General features: G+C 30.7%; 1 protein-coding gene across 2 annotated transcripts in view; it reads left to right on the top strand.

Annotated features, from left to right (window-relative positions):
* LOC124352873 (hypoxia-inducible factor 1-alpha-like) overlaps positions 1-24,386 on the top strand; it is a 177,153-nt gene that overhangs the window by 147,620 nt on the left and 5,147 nt on the right. For both annotated transcript variants that reach the window (XM_046802589.1, XM_046802588.1), the window contains exons 11-12: positions 3,597-3,733; positions 5,456-5,619. In XM_046802589.1, the coding sequence (XP_046658545.1) occupies positions 3,597-3,733; positions 5,456-5,619 (301 nt within the window). The remainder of the gene's footprint in view (positions 1-3,596; positions 3,734-5,455; positions 5,620-24,386) is intronic.

Below are 24,386 nucleotides of genomic sequence, written 5' to 3' on the forward strand. Positions count from 1 at the left end.
ATAAAAATAGATAAAAATGTTAATTAATTACAAATTTTGTTAGAAAACAATAATTGTTGGTGTATTGTTCTCAATAAAACATTACTTTATTACTTTCCAAATAACCCTTGTAAATGTGTGATGCTTCACATTCTGTTAATCAAGTTATATTCTTTAAAAAGTTTTAACACAGTATGAAACTCAGTTGAATAGATGAAAAGAAACCATCAGTATGTATTGAGCGCTTTGATTGTGTGACCAATTCATGTTCTATCATATCTCTGTTTTTCTTTATCATCACTTTATAGTACTCATATCGTCTAAGCTCTTTTATAACCCTGTTAAGATTGTAACGGTTTATTTTCATTTGAATAATTTCATTTACTTGTATCTAGCTCATTTATAATTCATTTTTCTAATGTAGGTTTTAATTTATTTCAAGTTAATAGCTCATGATTTAAAAGGATATAAGTGGGAATGATCTATAAAATGTGGTGTTTAAAAATATTATTAAAATGAAAACTTTTACTTTTCAGTCTTTTTGAAGTAAATCAGTTTACACATCTTAGAAAATTAATGTCTAAAGAAATATCTGCATATAAGACACTAACGTTTTATTTATAGGTATTTTTATTTTAAACTAGATTTTGTCCATGAAAATCTGGTGAGTCTCCTTCTTTGGTGATTTAGGTTTTACTGAGTATTTTGAGGATAGATATCTTACTTTAAAAACCACATTCTTTTTATATTTGTAACAAATGTAAGAAATTCAATAAAATAACAAAGTAGATTTTTTAAGACAATTGTATAAGAAAACTAACCTATATAACTGATTACCATACAATTAATATTATGTACTAATTATTCATCATTATGTATTGTATTAAATTCAAGTGCAAAAAATAAAAAAAGAAGTAATATAAAAATTCTTTATTGCTTACATACATATAGGACAATTTATTTTTTAAATTTTTTAGTCAAAATTGATTATCTGGAGATTTTCTTACTCTATGCTAAACATTGGTTGCAGAAAAAATTGAAATAAGATATTGATGTTACTATCAAGTCTATTCTATTCTTTCAAGTCTATAAATGTAAACAAATTTAAAATTGTGGTTAAATTAATTAAACATATGATTGTACTGTCATAAAACTATGTTTAGACAGAGCAGATCATTACATTTAACAGGCTCTAGAAGAGAATTCAATTCAACCCTTTATCTTTAAAAATCCTTAAAATACAAAAATTAATTCTTATTAATCAACTATCCTTTCTTTTAAGTTAGGTCAAACTATACATATCTACAAAATTTCATTGAAAATGGTTCTGCGGTTTCGGAGATTCGTGTAAATGAACATCGTGACACGAAATTTTTACATATAATGCTAGATTTTGAATATGATTAAACAGTATAAAACAGTGTCCGAGTTAATTGAGTAATGTAGCGATTAGTTCAGTCAAAATGAAGGAAAAATATATTTTTTAGGAAAACTGGGGTGTGTACAGCTCATGTTAATAAATCATTTGTAGCTAGATTTTTATAATATTTTCTAGGATTACATCTTAATTTTGACTCCTAGAACATACTCCCAGAAGATTTTCAGTATTTAGGTAATATAATTTATTTCTAAATATTTTAAAAACTATTTGGAAAAAAATTTAAATTTTAAAAACAACGTTTGTGTATGAGTATACAGAGTGATTCTGATAAAATTGCATATATTCTCATGGTGGATTGAGGTTGTGAATTTGATCATTTTTGGTCAGTACACCTTCACCAATGCTCCGTTTAAAAAAAATTGTAAATTTGTTATAAGCCACATATTTGCAAGTTTTCATGTACACTTAGAGACTTGCTTAGAAATAAGCAAAGCTAAATAAACAAACATTTAATTTTCTGTTTATTCACAAACAAAAAACATTGTGTTTTCAGCGGGAAATATTAAAAATTTCTCCCATTTTTATTGATGCAAAACCGAACTACTTCATAACAGTTTTTCCCCACTTCTGCTGCTACAGTGACAATATTCATTGTATGTATTCATCGAGACATTAATCTTAAGTTAAAACAAAGAGGATAGGAAACAATGTAACCAGAAGCCCAGAGAAACAAAATAGAACAGGAGAAGTAGTACACAAGAGAACAATATTAAACAAGATGGGAATAAACTTTGTTTAAACCAGTTCAGGCTCGAAAAACAAACAAATATCCAGCGAAACATGAAATATAACTTGTCCTCCTGATAGTTAGTGTGTTGCTATTTTCTTGGTAACAATTCATCAGCAATAAGAAGTGTACTAACAAAACATGTTACTGTCCACATTCTCTAATAATATTAAACTTATATGTAGAATAATAGCTGAATAGATTTAAAATATTTTTTATAGAAATAACTTCATTCTAGAAGCTCTTTGTAGAGGGGAAAGTTTCATTTCCTTTCCTGCAGTTGGCATTACTGTTGGTGAAAGTCCCTAACCATCTGGGATTCTCGTTACTCTCATTGAAACCTGTATATTGTTTCTAAAAAAGAGCTGTGTTTATTTGCTGCACTTATTATCCGAATTCTGGTTTTCATTCTGAAGTCACATTTTGTCATTTCTAATCTAAGTGGTAAAAAGAAAGCACCATCACTTTATAACATGGCAAAATTATTTTTAATATACCTTCTTCAAAAATCATATCACTTGTTTCTTTTACCGTTACTTATTTTTTTCAGGGATTACAAATTTTTTGAGTTATTTTCAAATGTACAAATAAATGTATAAATCTAAATCATAAATAATTTAAACCATTATTTAGAATACTGTAAACACTTCTGTGCAAAACATTAGTTCATATGCAATAGCAGAAATATTTATTCGTCTGTCTTCGCACGTAAATATCCTGATTGTGATAAATATTGTCATCTGCAATACATAGATTTAATCACTCTGAAGGTCATCTTCAATGTTCGCCAGCGTTCATGAAAACGCTTAAGCCAAAACTGTGCCCATTTCTTTATTTGATCATCTCCGTATGCTTTCTACTTACTGCATCTCAAATATCTGAGATAGCAATTTCAAAGCATAACTCAGAATTTCATGTTGACACGCTGTTCTACAGATGACGTAGCGAAAAATTCCTCTTCAGCAAACCTCTGATTGAATATAGATTACTACAGTCCTAGGAAATTTTATACTCCCCTTCATACATTTAAGAAATTAATTAATGAAGAGACCTGTTTTCCTACAATGTTACATGTGGTAATGTGTGAATGTTAAGTTCAACTCAAGTACACCTTCTGCTTAGTCCAGCGGTTGTAATACTGGAGCTAAACATAAAGTGACCATGTGGAAATTAAAAATAATAGGTCACCTTAACAATACATTCATTCTATATACTAAGCAAAATTCAGTCAAAATAATTGCCTTAAGTTCTAATTATAAATGGCCAAAAATTTGCAGAAATTAAGATCTGCAATAAAAAACTCATTTTACATAAAAGAAGATAATAACTGAGAAGGCTATGAATATAACCTGAGCATTTTTAATAAATGTAGTAAATAATTTATTTCAACTTCACTGAGTAACAATTTATTTGATCAAATAAACTAATCTGTTGTATTTCTGTGTTAAGGTCGTCACCGCCACCGCTGGTGCTGGAGAAACCAGACGTGGAATCAAGTTTGGCCAAACTGCTGCGCTCGGACACGTCGGGTTCGATACGGGGCTTCTCCACAAACAGCTCGCACAGTACATTCGCACAGAAGAAAGGTGCGCATTTCCTCTTAATATTGTAATGTTTCAGTTGTGAAAAAAATCGATTTGAGGTTATACCCAAAAAATATTTCTTCATCAAATTAAAATTAACTTTAATTAATTGAACAGTACTAGATAAATATTTTACTTAGAATTTTATTTTCGAATGTTTTTGATTTTGCAAACCCAAAACATTTTAATCAATCAATAAAGTAGAAAATTCATTTTAATATTTTTTCCACCACAGCCACCAATATTAGTATTGATAGCTAAACTACATTACCTAATCAACAAACAGTAATGAAATAGTTGAGATTTGCTCTCTTGTGTTTTTAGAACAAAATTCTGTATACTATGTAATATCTGATACTAGAACTTGCCGTACCTAATTTTTGTATAATAGTAAAAGAATCTTGTCAAAATCTATTTATAAATTTTATCAATAGTACAGATTAATTTTATGTTAAAAAACAAGAACAGTTTGGTTCAATTTCAACCTTTTTGTTCTACATAAAACTCCTCACGTTGCATCTATGGTATAAAATGAACCACAGTAAAACCTCCAATATCTGGACTGATGTATCTGATCTGGAGTGATTGGCGATACGCCTGTTATAATCCAGATATCGGACGTAAAAAGTGTTTTGTAGAGTCTGTGACGATTTCTGTCACCAAAGAGTGACAATTGTCAACTTTGCTACTTTGCCAACTTGCTTGTAGATAATTAATATATAACAATTTGATAAACATTACAAATAGGTAAATCTGTTTATACAAAGTACACACACAGTAATTCAAATTTAAATTAATCTTATAAGTATAGTTACAACAAACAATCTACTACACAACTTGAAAACATAGTTCAGCACTGTTTGGCCCAAAACTTTGAGTTTCCTATACTTTTTTTGTATGAAAACCGATTATGAAAATCAGTTTGGTGTTGGAGGTTAAGAGAGTGTACTGTATCTAGTCGTGTTTGTGTGTGTGTGGCTAATTGATAAACATTTGCATTTGTTAAGTTTAACAAAAATCTTTAAAAAATATTATTTTAAAATAAAACACAGAATTTACAGATTTTATACCTCATTTCTTCTGTAAAAACAAAACCAATAGAATATAAGATTTGATACGACAATAAAACCAATATTTAAAATCCATTACTTTCTGATATGACTACGTTTTGAACCCCATGTGAAGCTTTATATTATAGGAAATTTGTATTATATACTTTACCATGTAACACCAGGTTAAAATTATTGCATTATTACAGGTTAAGATTTTGGCTTACAATATATTTTTTCTAAGATCTGTATTCTAGTGAAACTCACCCTGCCAAGAAGTTGAATATGGTTTGTTGCTTTTGTTTTAAAAAGATAAGAAACTAAAATTAATCTAAATTTTACTTTTCACACCAAAATTTAATTTAAGAAAGTGTTCTTGTTTTGTGACAAATCTAAAGCAACATATCAAACAGCACAAGATATAACTTATGACTAGTTTTAACTTTTTGACTAATTATCATTGATATATTCTTTACTACAGTTTCTTGTGAACGTCTACTAACAGATATTTAAAATAACGGCGATTTGAGTTTTTTCGGCATTTTTGCTTTGTTCATCTTGAGTGCCTTTTTGCCAAAATGTTATGAGTTGCAGACCTCAAAACATGGAACAGTACTTGTAGTGGTAGAGTATAAGTGTGTATTGTACAACTTTCTGATTTTGTATTGTTGCCTAGGTGATGGAGAACGGCGGAAACGACCAGTGTCGGACCACTGTCCCGGAAGTGCCAGAACTGGCGCCAAACGGAGCAGACCAAGCACTGGCACGATACCGCGGCCCGGTGTGTTGGACGGTGGGGGGAAACCACCCAACAGCGGCAGTGTCTTAATGAACCTATTGGTCAGTGGGTGTGACATCAGTGCCGGTTATATCTGCCTCAATGCGCGCAAGCCGTACGCGCGCTCGTACACACCGTGGTCATAGCACCGCTCAGATCTCGACTGTCGTAGACTGCGTACGTTCCGGTCCTACCGAGTCAGTTCAGTCGTACCTTCCAATCTAGTCAGCCGGCAGGGGATTCGTTCTTCAAGCATTTATAGTGTAGTCATAAATAACATCGTTACCTGCATTCATGTGACTGTCTTATAATTCGTTGACCATTGTTACATTGATATTTTCAGCAAATAATATATTTTCAGATGTTGTTAGTCACAAGACATTAGAAAAGTTATGCCATGTGGTTGTTAATGCTGTATTAGATGTTGATATTTTTGTGCAGCACTGCCCAGCTTGTTATACAATATTGACATGTAAATTGATAGATTCTGATCAGACAATACAATATGAAATGTAGTGTTCAAAAATAAGTCTGACTGGTATAGCTGGACCACAGACCTGGGATTGACGGAGACGCTCGAGGACTGGTCTGCGCTAATAGATGTTTTATGTCTTGTAGTATTTCTTGTACATATTGTTGTTATGGAGACAGATTAAATTAACTGTTAGTTTTGCTGTTAGTTTTACTACAACAATGTTTTGTTTTGTCTTACCTGATCCCCTCATTTAGGTCTTGTTTGTTTTTGCTGATATCTTTTTTGTTTTCTGTGTGATTACATAGCAAAACAATTGAGATTAGCAGTGAACAAACATAATACAATATTATGGTAATACATCAACATAGTGTTCAAAATAGATTTGTGTTTTCTCCGAGAGGAGTAAAGTCAAGAAAATCACAAAACCTCTAGTTGTAAATGTTTTAAATTATTATTTATATATGATTTGGTAAATTATGAGAACAATTAAAACTATATTAATTTGAGTACACTTTTTATTTAAAACAATTCCATAAAAATATAACGTGAGATGATGCCTCTGTAAACAATATAAAGAAAGAAAGATACTTTATTTCTCACAAATAACAAAAAAATGACATATACAATTGTTATAATATTGCACAGACTGACCAAGAAACATCACAAAAACAAATATAAATTTACATACATTGTGTAAATTTTTAAACATAGGAATACATTGTTTTTGTTTTTTGTTTTTGTTGTTGTTTTTTTAATGAGTCACTTATATAAATGTTGAAAATAACAAAATGATTACTTAGCTGCTAAATAGTACTTACGGTAGTTTTTATAAATATCATAAGCAGAATTTTATTTATTACAAAAATTCAAAACACAATGGTACAGATACTGCCATTATTTGTAAAAAGAATAGAAACCACTTTTTAAAGAATACATCTTATATAATAGCATTATACATTACAATGCTAGAAACTTGTGAAATGTGATCATCCTCATACTCAACTTCGTCTAACATGGGTTCATCACATCGTGCATCTACGACAAATACTTTTTGTCATACTTATTGTACAATTGTAGTTAGAAATCAGTTGGGAATTGGAAAATCTTTTTTAGAGTGAAAATCATTTCCCGCTCTATAGGGCAAGCACCTTATCCTGAAAATAAAAATAAAAGTCTCAAAAATAATGATTTTACCCTATTTACTAATAAAAATTTAGAGACCAATATATCATTAATATGTAAATGGTACTTTTGAGTTTAGTATTATGGAATAAAAATAGATTCCAATGGATTATTTTTGTCACTTCTAGGATTTTTGTAATCAAATCACTTATTGAGTTTTTTACTAAAAAGTACAATTTTAAAAGAATATAGATTTAAAATGTTCTACTATTAAACTCTGACACATCAGAAGTGTAATAGAAATAATCCAGATAAAGTTTTAAATACTGTCATGTATTTTAATATAGTAACATAACCATTCACTGGATCATTACACACTGTGACTGTCTGGCTCTTTAGATGTAGAAACATTACAAGAACTACATACATTGATGTGGTGCTCAGATGAGTTCACACTGTTCTAAGTACTGACAATTTCTGCAGAGAACCAGTTATTTATTTTCACCAAAGTCCGGTTATGAATGAAAAACAAGTAAACCATAAATGCTAATAATGCTCTTTAATCACTTTTGTGTCAGTGGTGGATTTACATACTTTTGGATCCAGACGCACCTTGTCTTTTAGGGGCCCCTCTTCTGTTGTTAAATACTAACATTTTTCATTTACCCATAGGACTGAATTTCAATAAGAATTGTATAGTATAAAATATTTGCTGACACTATAGCTTTAAAATGGGAATTTATGTGAGTTAAATCATAATGACATTATAGAAAGCAATTTTATAAAATGTTTTTAATGATCTATTGAAAATAATATCAGTAATAATTTAAAGATGATAAAATTGTAAGGAACTGTAGCTTATTCTCAATATTTACATTTTATAAAGCAAAGGCTAAATACATTTTTTTTCTTTTTGAGAAGTAAAAGTCTTATCAGTTTGACGTAGCTGATATTTTTCAGAGTCACTATGTTTGTTTTTATCCTCTAAAGCACTAAAGGATCTCTCACCAGAAGCATTGGATATTTGAATTGTAAGAAAGGTTTTCAAGATAGTTTCTAGATTGGGAAAAAGTTTTATGGGGCCCGTTGCTTGTCACTCTAAGCTTATACCATTTTCATGGTCAATTCTTCTCTTTTGGTGAAGCACCTAGGAAAGGTTTAATTACTCTAAGTAAATTGCTATTTTAGATTTTCAATTTTGCTAACATTTTTATGTACATGGTGGAAAAATTTATCATTTTGTTCGTAGGGTTTAGGGGCCACAGTGCGATGTCTAAAGAAAATTCTGTCTTGGCAGTAGGCCTAGGTCTAGGGATGAGCTCAGGTTATACATTAGTTAAGCTGACACTAGCTTCAAGCTCAATATTACTTAGACTTAATTCAAATTCAGCCATGCAAGAGGAAATAAGATTAAGCCTGGTTTCATCTTGGTTGAAGGGAGTGTCAGATTAAACAAGAAGAAGGCAGTTATTCGATTTTGTCTAACTTTTCAGACTTGATGATCTATTGTTAATAATTCATTCATCAACTGATTTTATATGACTTATGCTAGTCTTCTTATAACAATTTACATGCTGTCTTTCTGTTTCAAAAGATTTTCTTCAGATTCTTTTCATTTCTTCTACATTGTTGCACCAGGCTCATAAATTCGTTTCATGGTGTAGGCTTATTGAATTTACAATTAACACTGACCACACTTAACAAAATACTTAATGAACAATAACACGGAATTCACATTCACACTATGGCAATTACACAGGAGTAAACAAACTTTGAGGTTAAACTGCTTGATGAACAACTACTACAGTACTATCCCTCCCTCTATCACAATGTTACCAGCCCAAAATCGCAATAGTTACCCACACGAGTTATAAAGGGAACGTGTCAAGTTCACAAATTATTTTTCATTTCAAAATACAAATCTATTTACTTTTTCAATTACAGCATTGCCGTTCGATCTTTCTAAACCTTGGCCATATCATGAATTTGATACGTTCCTGTTAGAAATAAGAACAGTAAATGCTTGAAGTACAAGAATACACCTGTACTGTACATATTCCTCCCTGTTGGTTCCTTCCACAGTTCTGTACCCTATTGTAAAGTACGTGTATAAATAAAAAAAGACAAACAACGTATATTTACAGTATATTAGAAGTCAAAATCAGATTTATAAAGAGAACTGATAAAGAAAAAACAAAAGTCAGGAAAAACTTTAAAAAAATTTGTGTATTTGAATGTTCTGTTTTGGAGCCCCGTGACCCCTCGCTCCTGCAACGTGTGCGATACGATAAATCCATCCCTGCTTTACATATTCATATATGTACCACAATACTATTACTACTACATATTCCTTTTTTGGTATGGGATTTTATTTAGATTTGTTTAGCAACATTTTGCAATCACCCTTATGGGGCGAAAGATATAATATATATATCTTTATTAATTTCAATAAAGATTGATGGCAAAAAAATCTTGCTCTGCTGGAACTCGAACCCGGACCTCTCATTTGAATAAAATTCTATTCATACAGATTCGAGCAACACTGTTCATCTGATATAGGAAGAAATTTATAGTTTTCTACTTCATCCTTACAAACAAGCAAACTGGTATGGTATCCAAGTGTGTTGTTGTACATCGCAAATGAAAAGAAAAATACTCAGTTTGTCTTGTCTAAAGTAAATCTGAAATGTGGTAAATGTACCATTATAGTAAAACAGTAAGTGGCACTTTAATTTTTCAGTCATCAAACTGCTAACACAGTATTTTAATAGTTCAAAAATAAATCAAACTAAAACTTGTAGTGTTTATCTATACTTATAGCTCATCTCAGCTGACAGTTTGTGGTTTTGTTTGAATAGTCTGCAGGTCGTAAGTGTAAAACAAACATTTAAAATATCTACTATTCCAATTAGTTCTTTATATTGATACTCTTTTATAACATTTTAGAATTGATAATACCAAACGTAAGATATTTTCAAAGATCGGATAGGAGGTGTTTCCATTAAATATAAACACAATTCCAGGACTTCTGAGTTGCAGTGTCCAAGGATATTAAATATGTTGTAATTAAACCCTACAGTATCATGTCATACTCATTTGATTCTACTGAAGACCATCAAAATTGAGATATTAAGCTGTTAACAAGTAAACATTCTTACCGACTCTGACATCTGCTCCTGAAGGAAAGTAGTAACTTTATATTTTTCATGGACTCCAAAAAAACATAACGAAAGTCTTACTGACTAATCAGACAAAGTAATCTCATTACTTGTGTTACTATGTCACATGTTATTATACGCAGTTTGTTTATTCTACGATTTTCTTGTTGCCACCACATACAGTTCCCTATAAGACCGTTGTAAATATGTTCCCTAATTCTGAGCCAAATCCCATGCATGGAGTAACACAATCCATCATTGAATTGAAGTGATAAGCTTTACTTACAGTGGGCCAATATGTTAATTTGTATCAAGTTGACGGATTTAATCTGTTTTTGTAGACTATATTTAAAGCAGTTAAATCTGCTTATGTGCGGTGAAAGATCTTGGGTAGGTTAGGGGTGAACAAGATATTAAACACTGCCATTACAGCTTTCTATCAAGGGACCAGTATTGCATAGTACCACAAGTTGGTGACAGGGAAAGGACATGACTGCTGTTATGACTATGTTTCAATGAGTTGTCCATAGACTATTACATAATATGTAGTTTCTGAAAGTATGAAAATCATATTTTCAGTAGGTTTTGTCCCTGTATTGTAATACAATAACAATGTCATTGGTGTATATGCAACATGCATGCTTTTTGAATTATAGCTCCTTTATTATTTTCATAAGTTTCGATATCAACAAAGAACAAAGGTTCTCAAAGTACATTTTGTAACTAATCTATTAATTTCTTGTGGTCTATGATGGATTCAGTCTGTGAGTAATAGCACTCAGAATGTTTTTTTTAAGAAATAATATGTAATGTAAATGTATGTTTTAATCTTTGAAGTATTTCATGTAAATACAGTGCGCATCTGGGATTTTGACATATAAGTTAATTCTCCGGCCTTATAATGGTTGTGAATGTGAAGTTAATACCAATGATGTATTTCAGTGTGCTGAATATTAAAGATCAGTTCACATTAGAATTCAAGAAAAATCAGTGCCTTTACGTGAAGTGCTAGTTACTGTGAGAGTTTCAAGCGTTGCTGCTATTGTACTTGTAAACACAACCTAAAAGTACTGCACAACAATAACAATGTGTCACAAAAATGTCAGATAAGATACTAATACGTATTCAAACATTAATTACTTAACATCAAGAAAAACACTGCTTGCACAATGGTGTTATAACTCAACTGTTCATCCTAGGTGTGCTTACAGTGTAAAAGATGTAACTTAACAAGTGCAATTATGTTACATGTTATTACAAAACAGATGAAGGTAATCTTTCTTAAAAAAAAAATGTAAAAGGTTACAGCATGTTTGATAAACAGGCATATTTATCTCCATTTTCATAAGAGTCAAATATAAAAAAATCAATTTGCAACCATTAATCAATAGGATCCAAAACTCCAAATTATATACAAGACTAGCTGTTTCCCGCGGCTTCGCACGCGTCTCTTAAGCTTTGCCCGTATATTTCTTTGCCTTCAAATAGTGTTTGGATATTTTAATATACGTAACTACTGTGTTGTAATTGCAGTTTATAATGTGCAGGCGCTTTGATAACTTTTATATCTTGCAGTACAGCCTGGTGGTTAGTTACATCAATGGGCATTGCGTATAAACCTTCTACATAGAAAAATACAAATTTTCATAGTGATCGGTCCAATAGTTTCTGAGTCTATAAAGGACAAACACACAAACATTCATTTTTATATATTATGATTGCAGAAACAGTTTAAACAAAATTTGTCGTTTCTCTTAAGCTTACTCTATGCTTTAAAACTATAAGTGTAAAGAAATTTATATATAAATATATTTTTTGTCGCATTATATATGTTTACAAAGAACAGCTGATTAAAAATTTGAAAAGACTCTTTCACTTAATAACATATGTTTGCTGCAATGCATTTCTTACGGGTATTTCTGTAACCAGTGGGGGCGGAATCCTGAATCGGGAAAGGGATAAAAAGTATCCTATAACCTTCTACAGATCAAGACGAACAAATTTAAAAAAAAAATTAGGCGAATCCGTCCAGCCGTTTGTGAGTGATACTGTTACACACGAACAGTTTTCATTTTTATATATATAGATGTATCCATAAGAGAAAAGCAGTATGTATAATGGAGTAATCAAGTATAATTATTTATAAACATGATGAAACAGAAGTTAATAAATCTCAAGGAATTTTGAAATAACCAATTTCATCTTTTAAAACATGAGTTCATCTTGTAACAGTGAGTTCTACGGCATAATGAAGTCAGTAAGGAAGATAAGAAAATTTAAGTTACTGTACTTTTTAGCATGGACATCTGGTCCTGCAAATGATAGAATACCCATTTTTTAAACATATTTATTATTAAAACACTGACAAGACAATTAGATTCAAATTTCATAACCAAGAAAAAAACAATGACTAAGATTAGATCAAATTTGATAACATATTTATAAGAAGTCAAAGTCAAAGTCAAAATGTTCTTTATTCAGATACATCAAGTACAGAGATAGTGTCAAAAATTAATAAACCTAATTGGTGACATAAAACATTTAGAGTAGAATATTAATGTCCAGGGTTGGTCATTTGGTAAAATTCTTCAAGTGTGTAGATGGCCTGGTGTGAGAGCAGTTTATGGAGTTCAGTCTTTAGCTGTTTCCCCTTCTTCGTTCTTATTTCTATCGGTAGACAGTTGCTCAGCTTTCTTCCTATGTAGGATGGTTTTTTTTCATAATGTGCTAAGTGGTGAATGGGCAGTGGATACATAGTTGAGTTGCGGGTGTTGTAGTAGTGCAGGTCTTCAAGCCTTGATAGGTTTTCTCTATCAACATATAAAATAACTTCTTGTATGTAGAGAGCGGTCACGGTCAAGATCTTTAATGTTGCAAAGACCTCTCTGCAGCTTTCCCGGAAATGAAGGTTTGCAAGTATTCTTATTGCTTTTTTTTGAAGGATTAGAATTCTGGTCATGTTAGCATTTGATGTCCCTCCCCATACAGCTAGACTGTATCTTATATGTGCCTCAAATAGAGCAAAATAGGCAGTACGTGCTGTAGTCAGATCACCAATTTCTTTAACCTGTTTGAGTGCATATAGGCTTGAGTTTAGTCTATTGCATAGCTGGTCAATATGGGGTGTCCAGGATAAGCTTGAGTCAATTGTAATTCCGAGGAATTTGGTTTGTTCAACCAAGTTAACTTCTGGTGAGCAATTAATTTGTCCTGTTCTTCTCCCAAACCCTAATTGGGTAGTTTTAGAGGGGTTAACCACTAAGTCATTTCCATCACAATATTGATATGCCATGTTGACCGCAATAAAAGCATTTACACTAAGGTTTTCAGGTGTATTGTTGTCAAGGATTAAGGTTGTATCGTCAGCGTACATCAAAGTTTTAGTATATTCATGTAAGTATTCTGGAAGGTCATTAATAAAAAGAATAAAAAGCACTGGACCCAGCACGGATCCCTGTGGGACACCTCTATGTATAGGATGGGGTTGTGATCGGGTGCTTTAGTCACCCCTTTTTCAGTAGACTTTAGTTCGACTATTTGACTTCTGTGTTTGAGGTAGCTTTCGAACCATTTCAGAGCTGTTTCTGTTACACCAAGTGCTTTTAGTTTCTTCTGTATGAGGTCATGACCCAGGCAGTCGAAAGCCTTACTCAAATCCAAGAAGATAGCTGTAGTCAGGTTGCCTTTTTCTATGCTGTCAGTCACTGATTCTATCAAGCTAATCATTGCTGTAGTTGTTGACTTGCCATTGACGAAGCCATGCTGAGAGCTGCTTAACAGGTTGTTCAACCTGCAATGTTCTAATAGCCTGACGAGAACAATTTTCTCACAAAGTTTTGAGACAGTTGGTAGTAATGAAATGGGTCTGTAATTACTTAATTCTGATTTACTGCCAGTCTTAAATTTAGGATAGATTTTTGATATTTTCAGTGCTGAGGGAAAGTGTCCTTCGTTGAAAGATTTATTGAAGATATCAGTAAGGGGATAGATAAGTTCTTCTGCACAGTGTTTTAGTATTTTTGTGGATATATCATCAATACCGGCTGAGTTTTTTGATTTAAAGTTTTTAATAATTAATCTTAATTCCTCTTGAGTTGTGGGTCTTAATGAACTAAGTTCATTAATTTGAGTGCCTATGCGTTCAGCTGGTTCTATTGGTTTTCTATCAAGTCAACACATACTTTGTCTCACATATTGCACAAATTTTACTGTTGCAAGTTAAAATATTTTATGGCATCACTAGCTGTTACCCACGGCCTCGCACACGGTTTTTTTTAAATCAGGGTCTGTAGCCTACTTTGTCAAAGCACTTGTAATGTAATATGATGGTCATCTATGACATTTTTAAATTTAAGTAGGCATATGATGAGGTTTATAAGCTCCTCACCACAACCCCCCGCCGGAGGGGGACCTCCTCCTGCGCGGTACTGCTCTGAAATTTGTTTCTGCGGAGGCTTCTTTGTGAGTGGTTTATCTATAGAATTCCCCATGTGATCCTGATAAATACAATACATGTAAACATGTAGAACTGATAAGCCTACTTTGGCCAAAAATCGTCTACTTTAGGTTGTTTAAATCAATGATTTAATGTATTTATGTTGTGAAATTTTTAGTTTACTCTATTGTCCCGACGAAGAAAGTATATACATATCCTAATCTTATAAAAGTACTTCTGTCAAAAAAAAGAGCCTACTTATTTCTTTTTCAATCTTCTTTTGTTTTCTAAGATATTTCCAGTGCCATAGTTGAGTTTGCCTTGTTGTCAAAATGAAGAAAATATACATTCATCTTAGGACTGAGAACAGAAGTTTAGTGTCAGTTAAATGTTGATGAAATAAATATTATAGTTAAAATAGCAGTTAAATTAAAAAACATATTGTCATTTTGTCAACAATACAATTTTTACACAGAACGGTTCATTAGATTTGACAGGCTCGTTCCATTAATATTACACAACTTTAGAGACCAAGATGGGATTTGAAGCTATTTTAAAGACCAGTGGGTTGTAGTCCGGGGGGTTTTCGAAATAAGAATTCATCGTAGGAACCGTAAGAATAAGTAGTTGAGTAGTTTATATATGAAAACAAAACAAACAATCAAAGCACTTTCACATTTATAATAATATTGAAATGATTGAATACTGTCATTTGGTTTTTAAAATTCTAGCCAAGTTGTAAATTGTATATGGTGCTTACTGGGAATGAACCACGCAAGCCACGTAATCTCATATTAGAGTCTATTTGAAAAATGAATTTATAATATGGATACAGTTTATAACTGAACTGTTTATTAGAAAATACTACTTAATTCCTTGAACTGTTTGTCTTCAATTAATGTCAAAATCTAAAGTTAGTTAAAACCAAGGTTTGAACACAATTATTAATAAGGGTGATATTAAAAAATACTGATTACCTCAATAATTTTTTCATCAATAATGCCAATGACACTCAAAATGGCAATTACAAATATCAAGCATTAATATAGTATACCACCCCTACAGGCTAGATATAACGATGACAGAAATGACCTTATCTGCTGCTGAAGAAATAAAACTAATTATCCGAGCAATGAAGAAAATAAAATGTCAATGGTCATTATATCATCGTCCAAAATTCTTAAATTTTGTGAAGCATAACTTATATGTACTATCTTACACAATACAAACCTTTCTCTTGGATAAAGCATATTCCCAAGACGTGTGAAATTATCCAAAATACACTCTAATTATAAACAAAGGCAACAATGATGAAGCTTCAAACTACCACCCTTACCAACCATTTAAAGAGTCCTAGAAAAGATTGTGCTCTCTCATCTAGATGATAATAATCTCATATTCAACAACTAACATGGTTTTAGAAGTGGAAAATTTACAATAACTGCAATAATTGACCTAGTTTAATACATCACAATGTAGAGGCAGGAAATATGATCACAAGTATCTTCTCATGCCTAAGCAATGTCACGACCTCATGCATACTGTATAAACCACAAACCATAGACATCCAACAAGTAGTTTTAAACTGGATTAAAAGCTACTTAATTGATAGATAAAAGAGGTGGTAGAGATCATACAGAAAAATATGGATAAATACATACATGTAGTGCAGTCTGAAAAGTTAATATGATTTTAGAAGAACCCTGATATTAACTACTGTTCTCAGTATTGTTAATTCTCTATACTAACGACTTGCCGAAATACAAAGTAATTTATAACAATGTCATCTTATATGCTAATGATACTGTACTGCTCTCAGCCATAAGAACATAAAACTATGTGAGATAAATACTTGATCTCAATAAGGTGGCACAGAAATTCAGACAGTGACTCTGTAGTAAAGTAAAAACTAAACACTCTCTCTGGAAAACACAAGAACAAAGATATCTCATATTGGTCCAACCATATTGATATACTAGGCAGGAAGCTTAACTATTCATTATATGCTCTAAGAAGAAGTACTTGAACTAGCACTCTTAAGGCAACAAAGTAGCATACTATACCCTCTTTTAAAAGTCCTTAAACTTAAGAAAAAAAACTGAAGGATAATGGTTGAATTGGGGTTAAAGAACAGTTGCTTTTTAAATACCTAAATATTTTAATGGTGACCTCCTTGTATTGCACACTAGAAGTTTAGGAGTAAAGTATCAAATATCAGCTGTGCTAGTTTGGGTGCATCAACAGGAGGGTATTGAAAGTGTTTAAAATATCTATCAAACTATTGTTTCTAATATCATACTTTTCTTGGCTTTACTTATTTAAAACCAACCGTAACCACTTTTACCCGGTATTTTTGTATGTTAGCTGGTATAATTAAAATTATTTATGTGTTTGGCTGTTGTTTTCAACTTCCACCAAAACTATAGGGCTTATGATGATGTTTTGTTTAGAGAAATTCCTCTATAAATTACAATAAAAACCAGGTTTTGTGCTTATATACAAATTGGCTTTCGGCTCCTTGACTGGACACAGATACTGCCTGTCACAATGTCTACTAAGACTGTATGACCTCTATGACCATCACACTAGCTACATTCCACACTTTTGATTGCCACTCCTCAGAACAGCTACTTTTGAAAACTACTATCATTCACAGGAACGAGAATTTTTAATGCATTGTCAGAAGAAATCAAAACCAAACGTATAAATACTGCAAAGGAGAAGACAGCAATGAGTGCTGGCTGGCCTCCATAGAGAACAAAAGAGACACCAGGATAGTTTTATTCCTGGAGAGACCATCTTATTTAAACACACATCATACAACACAATAATTTAATTATATGTTCAACTGAGCTGAGTTTATCTATTGACATTCATTCTCACATACATTAGTATGTATTTTTGATATTTGAAATCTTAAAGATTGTAATTAATGAACTTCTCTTAATGGTAGAAAAAGATAAGATCTGCTGGGAAATAACCTAATTGACATAATTTCTAATTGTGTGATGTCAAGAGTTTTTTGAGTTCATACAAGAGGAAAGAAATACATTAAATAAGTAATGACACGTTTGTGATGCAAGTTACCAATAATATACACTAGCTAGAGATGGGGAATGGTGTGAATTGAGTGTCCATCTTGACAATAGATTTAAAACACAGACATGTCAGTAGTGGATCAGGTGTTTGGAAGATCAAGCCATACCAGATGGTCTGACACAGTGGCAGACACAAGGATCTGTCTTCCATTAAATTAGTAAACTCAGTCTTAATATTAACATTAGGATCACATTTTCTTTAGTATTTATTAATTTTAAAACGAATAAATTGGTATTTCGTCATGTCAGCAAACTTGCATTCAACCAAGTAGTAGCTATGGGGTACTTAGATTTTTTTTAACAAACAGTTTTATTCGTGTCAATTTTATAAAAATAGAGTAGTATGTATTTCTTTGGTAAAACTTATTTTTAAATTTGTTAAACCCGAGACAGTTGCCATGGTCCTGCATTTTACTACTTCTAACCTATTAACTACTATACTATAATGCTGTTGAAATAGATTCCAAGATATTACTGCACATAATTTCTTTCTTTAAAATATTTACAATTATAATAACCCAATAGTGTGACATCCATTGTCATTCGTAATGAGTTGCTGCTGTCCATCTAACAGAAACTTTCCTTTATACATAATATTTTCTGGCAAACGCTAAGATTGTTCCTAATTTTTACCTTGTCATCCTTCACTGTCTTGCCACCCCATAAACTCTACAGCAAGTACATAACATTCCAGAGAGGATGTTGTGACCCACAAAATGTAATAATTGTCCTTGGTGATGTGGACATCCATTAGTTATTAAAGGTAATTACTAATGGAGTCATGTTAGTGATCACCCTAAACATAGCAATCAGTCTGACCAACCCTTAAGTAGTCATGAGCTAAAGGTACAATAAATATGTGAATTAATCCAATTCAGTGGGTACCACACAATTTATACATATGCCCATCAGCTCGTACGACATACCCAAACAGCCTGTGACACGTCATAAAAAATAGTAATTTTTGACATTTTGTTAAAGAAAACATTGTATATCATGCAACAATAAAGGTACAACATTCAGCTGAAACATAAAAAAATCTATTCCTCTACACTTTCATGTATACTCAAACTGATAATATCATATAAACAAACATTCACTCTCAACATCGGATCCAGGGATTTTTAGGTGTCTGGTGTGTCATTCCATTAACAAGACAAAGACATATTTGACACAACTAACTGTTTCAATTGATCATTAAAATGATTTCAATTAAAAACTAAATGAAATTATTTAGGTTTTTCCAATCTGTAGATTCTCCCAAGAAGATTGACCTTTCTACACTATACTGACCGAATTTAAGTGACCCATATTAATGTCCCATTGTTTCTGCAATGGAGGATTGGCACAAGTGTCAATTGAGATCTCAAACTTTAGATAGCTTTTGCTACGGTGGTGTATTCAGCTGTGGCTAAATTTCTAGGTCTGGCTTTGACTGATTCCACTATGTAGTATTCAGTGGTTCAAAATTCTACAATTATCTAAATGTACCTATAGAACAATAAGTTTTCTTAAAAAGTCACTTTAAATTATGCATGATATAACAAATTTAAAAAATACCACTTCAATATGTATTTTCTTGTCCTTATGGGATTTTTCTTCATGGTATAAATATTATTTTCACTATAATAATGTTTATCTAACATAAGAAATAACAAATATTTTCTAAATACAATTTTGTTTCGATATGCTTAGTCAATACTAGTTGAGCCACCCATCAAGATGAGGGGATGGATTGTGAGGTTTATTTATTTTGAAAGGGAGAAAGGTCAGTTTCCCCCGAGACACAAAGATGTAATCGTCCAGTGATGGGAATGAATAAACATGTTTGTACGTAACTGAATTAATTTGCATAGATTGTTACTTGTATTTATATAAACAATAGAAGTAAATGTTTCGTATTATTTTCAGTTTAGAGGAAGACTATTATGATAAACTGTGGCTAGTGTTATATATTTAACCACACAATCATAAGTTATTTAATAGAAATATTATGCTAAACTATTCAATTTTCAATTAATAATTTTTAATATTTTTTTGTTTGGATTTGTTAGATGTTGGTCAAACTAATAATAGTTGGTGATTAATTTCCATCACTTTGCGCAATCTCATTATTAATAATCATAATAATGTAGTAAAAATGACATCATCAAATAATACAGTTAACCATTAAAGGCTCAAAAAATATAACAGGTATATTTTTTATTTTTACCAATTTAGGTAGAAGTTGTATACAAAATCAGCCTATTGCAATTGTTCTCATGGTAGCAGTTAACAGAAATATTTGCATTAAAAAGCCCAAGACCACCATTTAAAATGTTTGATATATATATATATATATATAAATCTTTAGAATAACAATAAGAAGGTCATAATGAGCAAATTCTATATTTCTGTTTAAACCGTCTTTAGGATATTAAACCAATATAATAAATAGGGTTATAAGAACAATAAACATAAACATCAACACAGAAAATCTATATATATATATATATATAATTACATAAATACTGAGTTCTGGCGGAGTAACTACTTTTTGTGATTCAATATTTATATCAATTAAATTAGGCTATTGTCATTTATACAAATTTAATTAATGTAAAAGATAAAAGTCGTTTGACAGGTATATGGTCTTCCGATCATATGTTAATTTGGTAATTTAAATATATATGTAACAGAAATGGCCAAATACAAAATAATTAAATCATAAAAATTCGAATGGAAAAGTTTCACAATTCTGTTAACTTATGAAACTAAAAACAAATAAGTGTTCTGGAATGTGTATAACATCTCATAACCTTTGTGTTAAAAGCAATAATTTTTTATTTTGAATGGTTTTCGAGATATAAAGTATGTGAATCTCAGAAGAATAAATTGGTAATATTTCAGTTGTCAGAAAAATCACCTACTTTTTCCGACTAAGCTGGAAGGAGTTTTTTTCTTTTTGGAATACAAAATTTACTAGAACAAGCTGATAAAATCAGTCATGTTCAAAAACCTTTATTGGTAAATAAATTAAACAATTTGTAATTCTCTTATTTCTTCAAGGACTATTTTTCCATAGTGAAACCTTTTATTATATTTTGAATTATAATCGCTTAATCATAATACACATTTTTATGAAATTAATCTTTTGTTAAATCAAATGTTTTTTGTCTCAAAAATAGCTTGAATTAGGTTGAAAAAATTATCTTGTTTGTTAAATAAAACTATGAATTTTATAGTGCTAAAGAGGGTATTATAATGCACAGAGTTAAAAACATTACTGAGAAAAAATTCTTACTGAGACTAGAAAGCTGTATAAATAGAACAGTTTTTCCATCTGCATTTAATTTAAAATGAAAATTTGGCATTGTTCTTAACTCATAATTTTTTTATAAGATTATGTTATGAGGACAGTCACAGTGTGGAAATTCATGTAAAGTTGGAATTTCAAATATTTAAGCATTTTCTGAAAACATATGTCTTACTTTTTCATTAATTAATTGAAGTAGTGTTTTAAGAGAGTCGAAAGAGCCACTTTAACTCTAATTAACTTAATTAGACAAGAAAGTGTTAATGTAACCCACATATTGCGGTAAAGTCAAATATCATCATTAATTGTATAGAAATTTGTTTTTTTTTATCCTGTCAGTGAGACTGAGCTTATATTTTATTTGATACATCTCTTTTAAGGACATTATATTTTTACATTTAAATTTATAAAAATTAATTATGAGGCTGTCCTATTCTAAACGTTTTATCAGTTCAAAATTTCAAATATTGAAAGAACAAAAGTTGAGATAAAGTCCTTAAAATAATCTGACCAAACATGCAAAAAGTCGCAAATTGTATGTTTTATTGTATGTCAGAATATTTAAATATAAATAGATTCCTAATTATGTTTATTTTTATCTTGTATCAAATAACGGGTTGAAAACATCTATATTAACGTTAATTTATTATTAGTAGGAGTTATCTGTTTATCCATCAATGAAAAATAAAACAGTTCATTATTGAGCTCAATTTTGTTAATTACTCAAAAAGCTTATATAAAATTATACAAAGGAGTTTTTACTTGAAAAAGTCAACACTCAAGCCCTATTTAAATCAAAATCTGGCTCGAAAATAAAAAGTCACCTCTTCAAAAAAATTATTCAAACAAACATAAATGTTCACTTGTTTCTCGTTAAAAAAAAACTAAACAAATAAAACTGTAATACTTCTAAAAATTAACCTAAAATTTGTATATCCAAATCAGCTGTTTTTTCTTTGATCTACCTCAGTCTTATCTGGCACATCAAGTCCATGGCTTGTCTATCCATTTGCCTGTATTAAATTCATGCTATTAATTTTACTACAGTAACTATTGTATTCAAATAAAACTGTTTTAATACATCCTCCTGACCTCCAACTTTCAGTAAAAGGAGGCTAGTAATACCTCTAATGTTATGGTTAAAATTTCATGAAACAATACACCCGCTGATAGAAAATTTACTTTAAGATTGAAAAAAAAACAATTATATGAGTTCTAAATATACCTATCTAAACTGTTGGCTTTGAAAAATTGTCCAAATTAAATATTACATTTATCTAAAATCAAAATGTAACTTTTGTATATAAACTTTATTATCATGTATTTGTGCCAATTATAATGTAATAATTATGGAAAAGTAATGAAAATTTAAATACATCCTTTTAACAAATCTGCTTTTTATATTAAAAATATATTAGAATAATGACCATTATTAATTTATTGGATTTAAAATTCTTAAAACTAAAATAATAAAAAGTTTTTGTTCAAAAAATAATCCTAGATTCTAATTCACGAGTTTTTTACATGCAAAATTTCAAGTCCTTAGCTCATTTTATTCTCAAAATGTCCTGCAAACAAATAAACAGACAAACATCAACAGAAAAGAAATTTTTACATTTCCCAGCAGACAAATGAAAAATTGTGTCAGCATACTGAGTAATGGCGCTCAATCAAATTTAATGGTTGCACATGCACCATCACACACCTCATTCTTGCCTGTGTAGAAATAAAGTTTCATGCAAAATTGAAAATCTAAAAGTGAAATCTTTCTCAAGTTATCTTGCCATAACTTCACATTTTTTTCATTGAGTTAGGTTTCATAGCATTGTTCAAATAATAAAAGTTCCAATAAAGTAAGGAGAGTACTGCAACGCAAGGGTGCGCTGAAACCAAATCTTGTCACGAACTTTTAACATTGACCTTCCACTCTATTGGTTTATATTTTTACTGTATAAGTAAGCTACATGTGTTAATATGTCATGTAAAAATCTCATATGGTTCTGCTGAGATTGTTTACAAATTTGCTTACTGTTATATCTTCTCATTGTCATCCTCATTGCCAGAAAGATCGTCTTCATCTAGCCATTTTGAAAATTAGTGATATATCATGTCTATGGTCTATATGTTGGTTGATAGCTCATTGATAAGACCAGTATACAAATATTAGCTAACTTTAGCTGAATCCTATAGAGTGACATGCACCAACATTGAATTCAGTGTTGTCTATATAAGAATGAAGCTTCATGCAAAATTACAAGTCTATACAGGTCAGTTTGTTGAAGAAAGTTTAATCCTAGTTACTTTTAACAAGGAAAGCATCCAAAGGAATACTCCTAAAACTATTATGAAACTTACTTAACCCTAGAACTGGTAATGGACATTATAATGTTGATCTGAATCGATTTATGAATGGCAATCAAAATTATAATGTCAATCTGAAATGCACGATTTTTACAGTTCATATAGTACATAAATGAACACTTCCACCACTATTTATATACCATTTCAAACAGAAGGAATTGCTGATTTCAATGGTGAAATTTATTTTGCTGTTTTGGCAACAGTGATGTCACATTTATGTCATAAAACTTGCCAGAAAGATCGTCTTCATCTAGCCATTTTGAAAATTAGTGATATATCATGTCTATGGTCTATATGTTGGTTGATAGCTCGTTATAAATTTGTCTTAGGCTCTACTATGCTAAATTTTGGTATATTTTATAAATATTTGTTGTAAATTTTTTTGTTATTCAACAAATAATCATACCCAGAGTAACAAATTTAGGTACGTCCCACCACTTTTCAAAAATAAAAAATAAATTAGAAATTGGTTATTAATTTATTGTTTTTTAATCCATATAATTTTATAAATTTTGATATATTTTGGAAACATTTAGTGAAATAATTATATTATTTGTAAAGTTTTGAAAATGATCATACCCATAGTACCAAATTGAGCTTTTTGTGTACTATTTGTGATTTTTACAATATTTATCTTCAAGAGAAACTAGATACCATTACATATTTTTTGAAAGTAGATCAAATGAATAATAAATTGGCTATCTCAAATTGTAATATTTATAATAATATCACACTTGACAAGGGGCAGTCCCACCACTTTATAGCTATCTCCACATTTTCCTGACAAAATAATCTATTACACATACAGGTTTATAGTAAAAAATATATTTCTTACAAAATGTTTAAAGTACGGGTACAAAAATGGCCTACCATCTAGAAAAGAAT

This window comes from Homalodisca vitripennis, chromosome 1 (assembly GCF_021130785.1).
Source record: "Homalodisca vitripennis isolate AUS2020 chromosome 1, UT_GWSS_2.1, whole genome shotgun sequence".
Lineage (NCBI taxonomy): Eukaryota > Metazoa > Arthropoda > Insecta > Hemiptera > Cicadellidae > Homalodisca > Homalodisca vitripennis.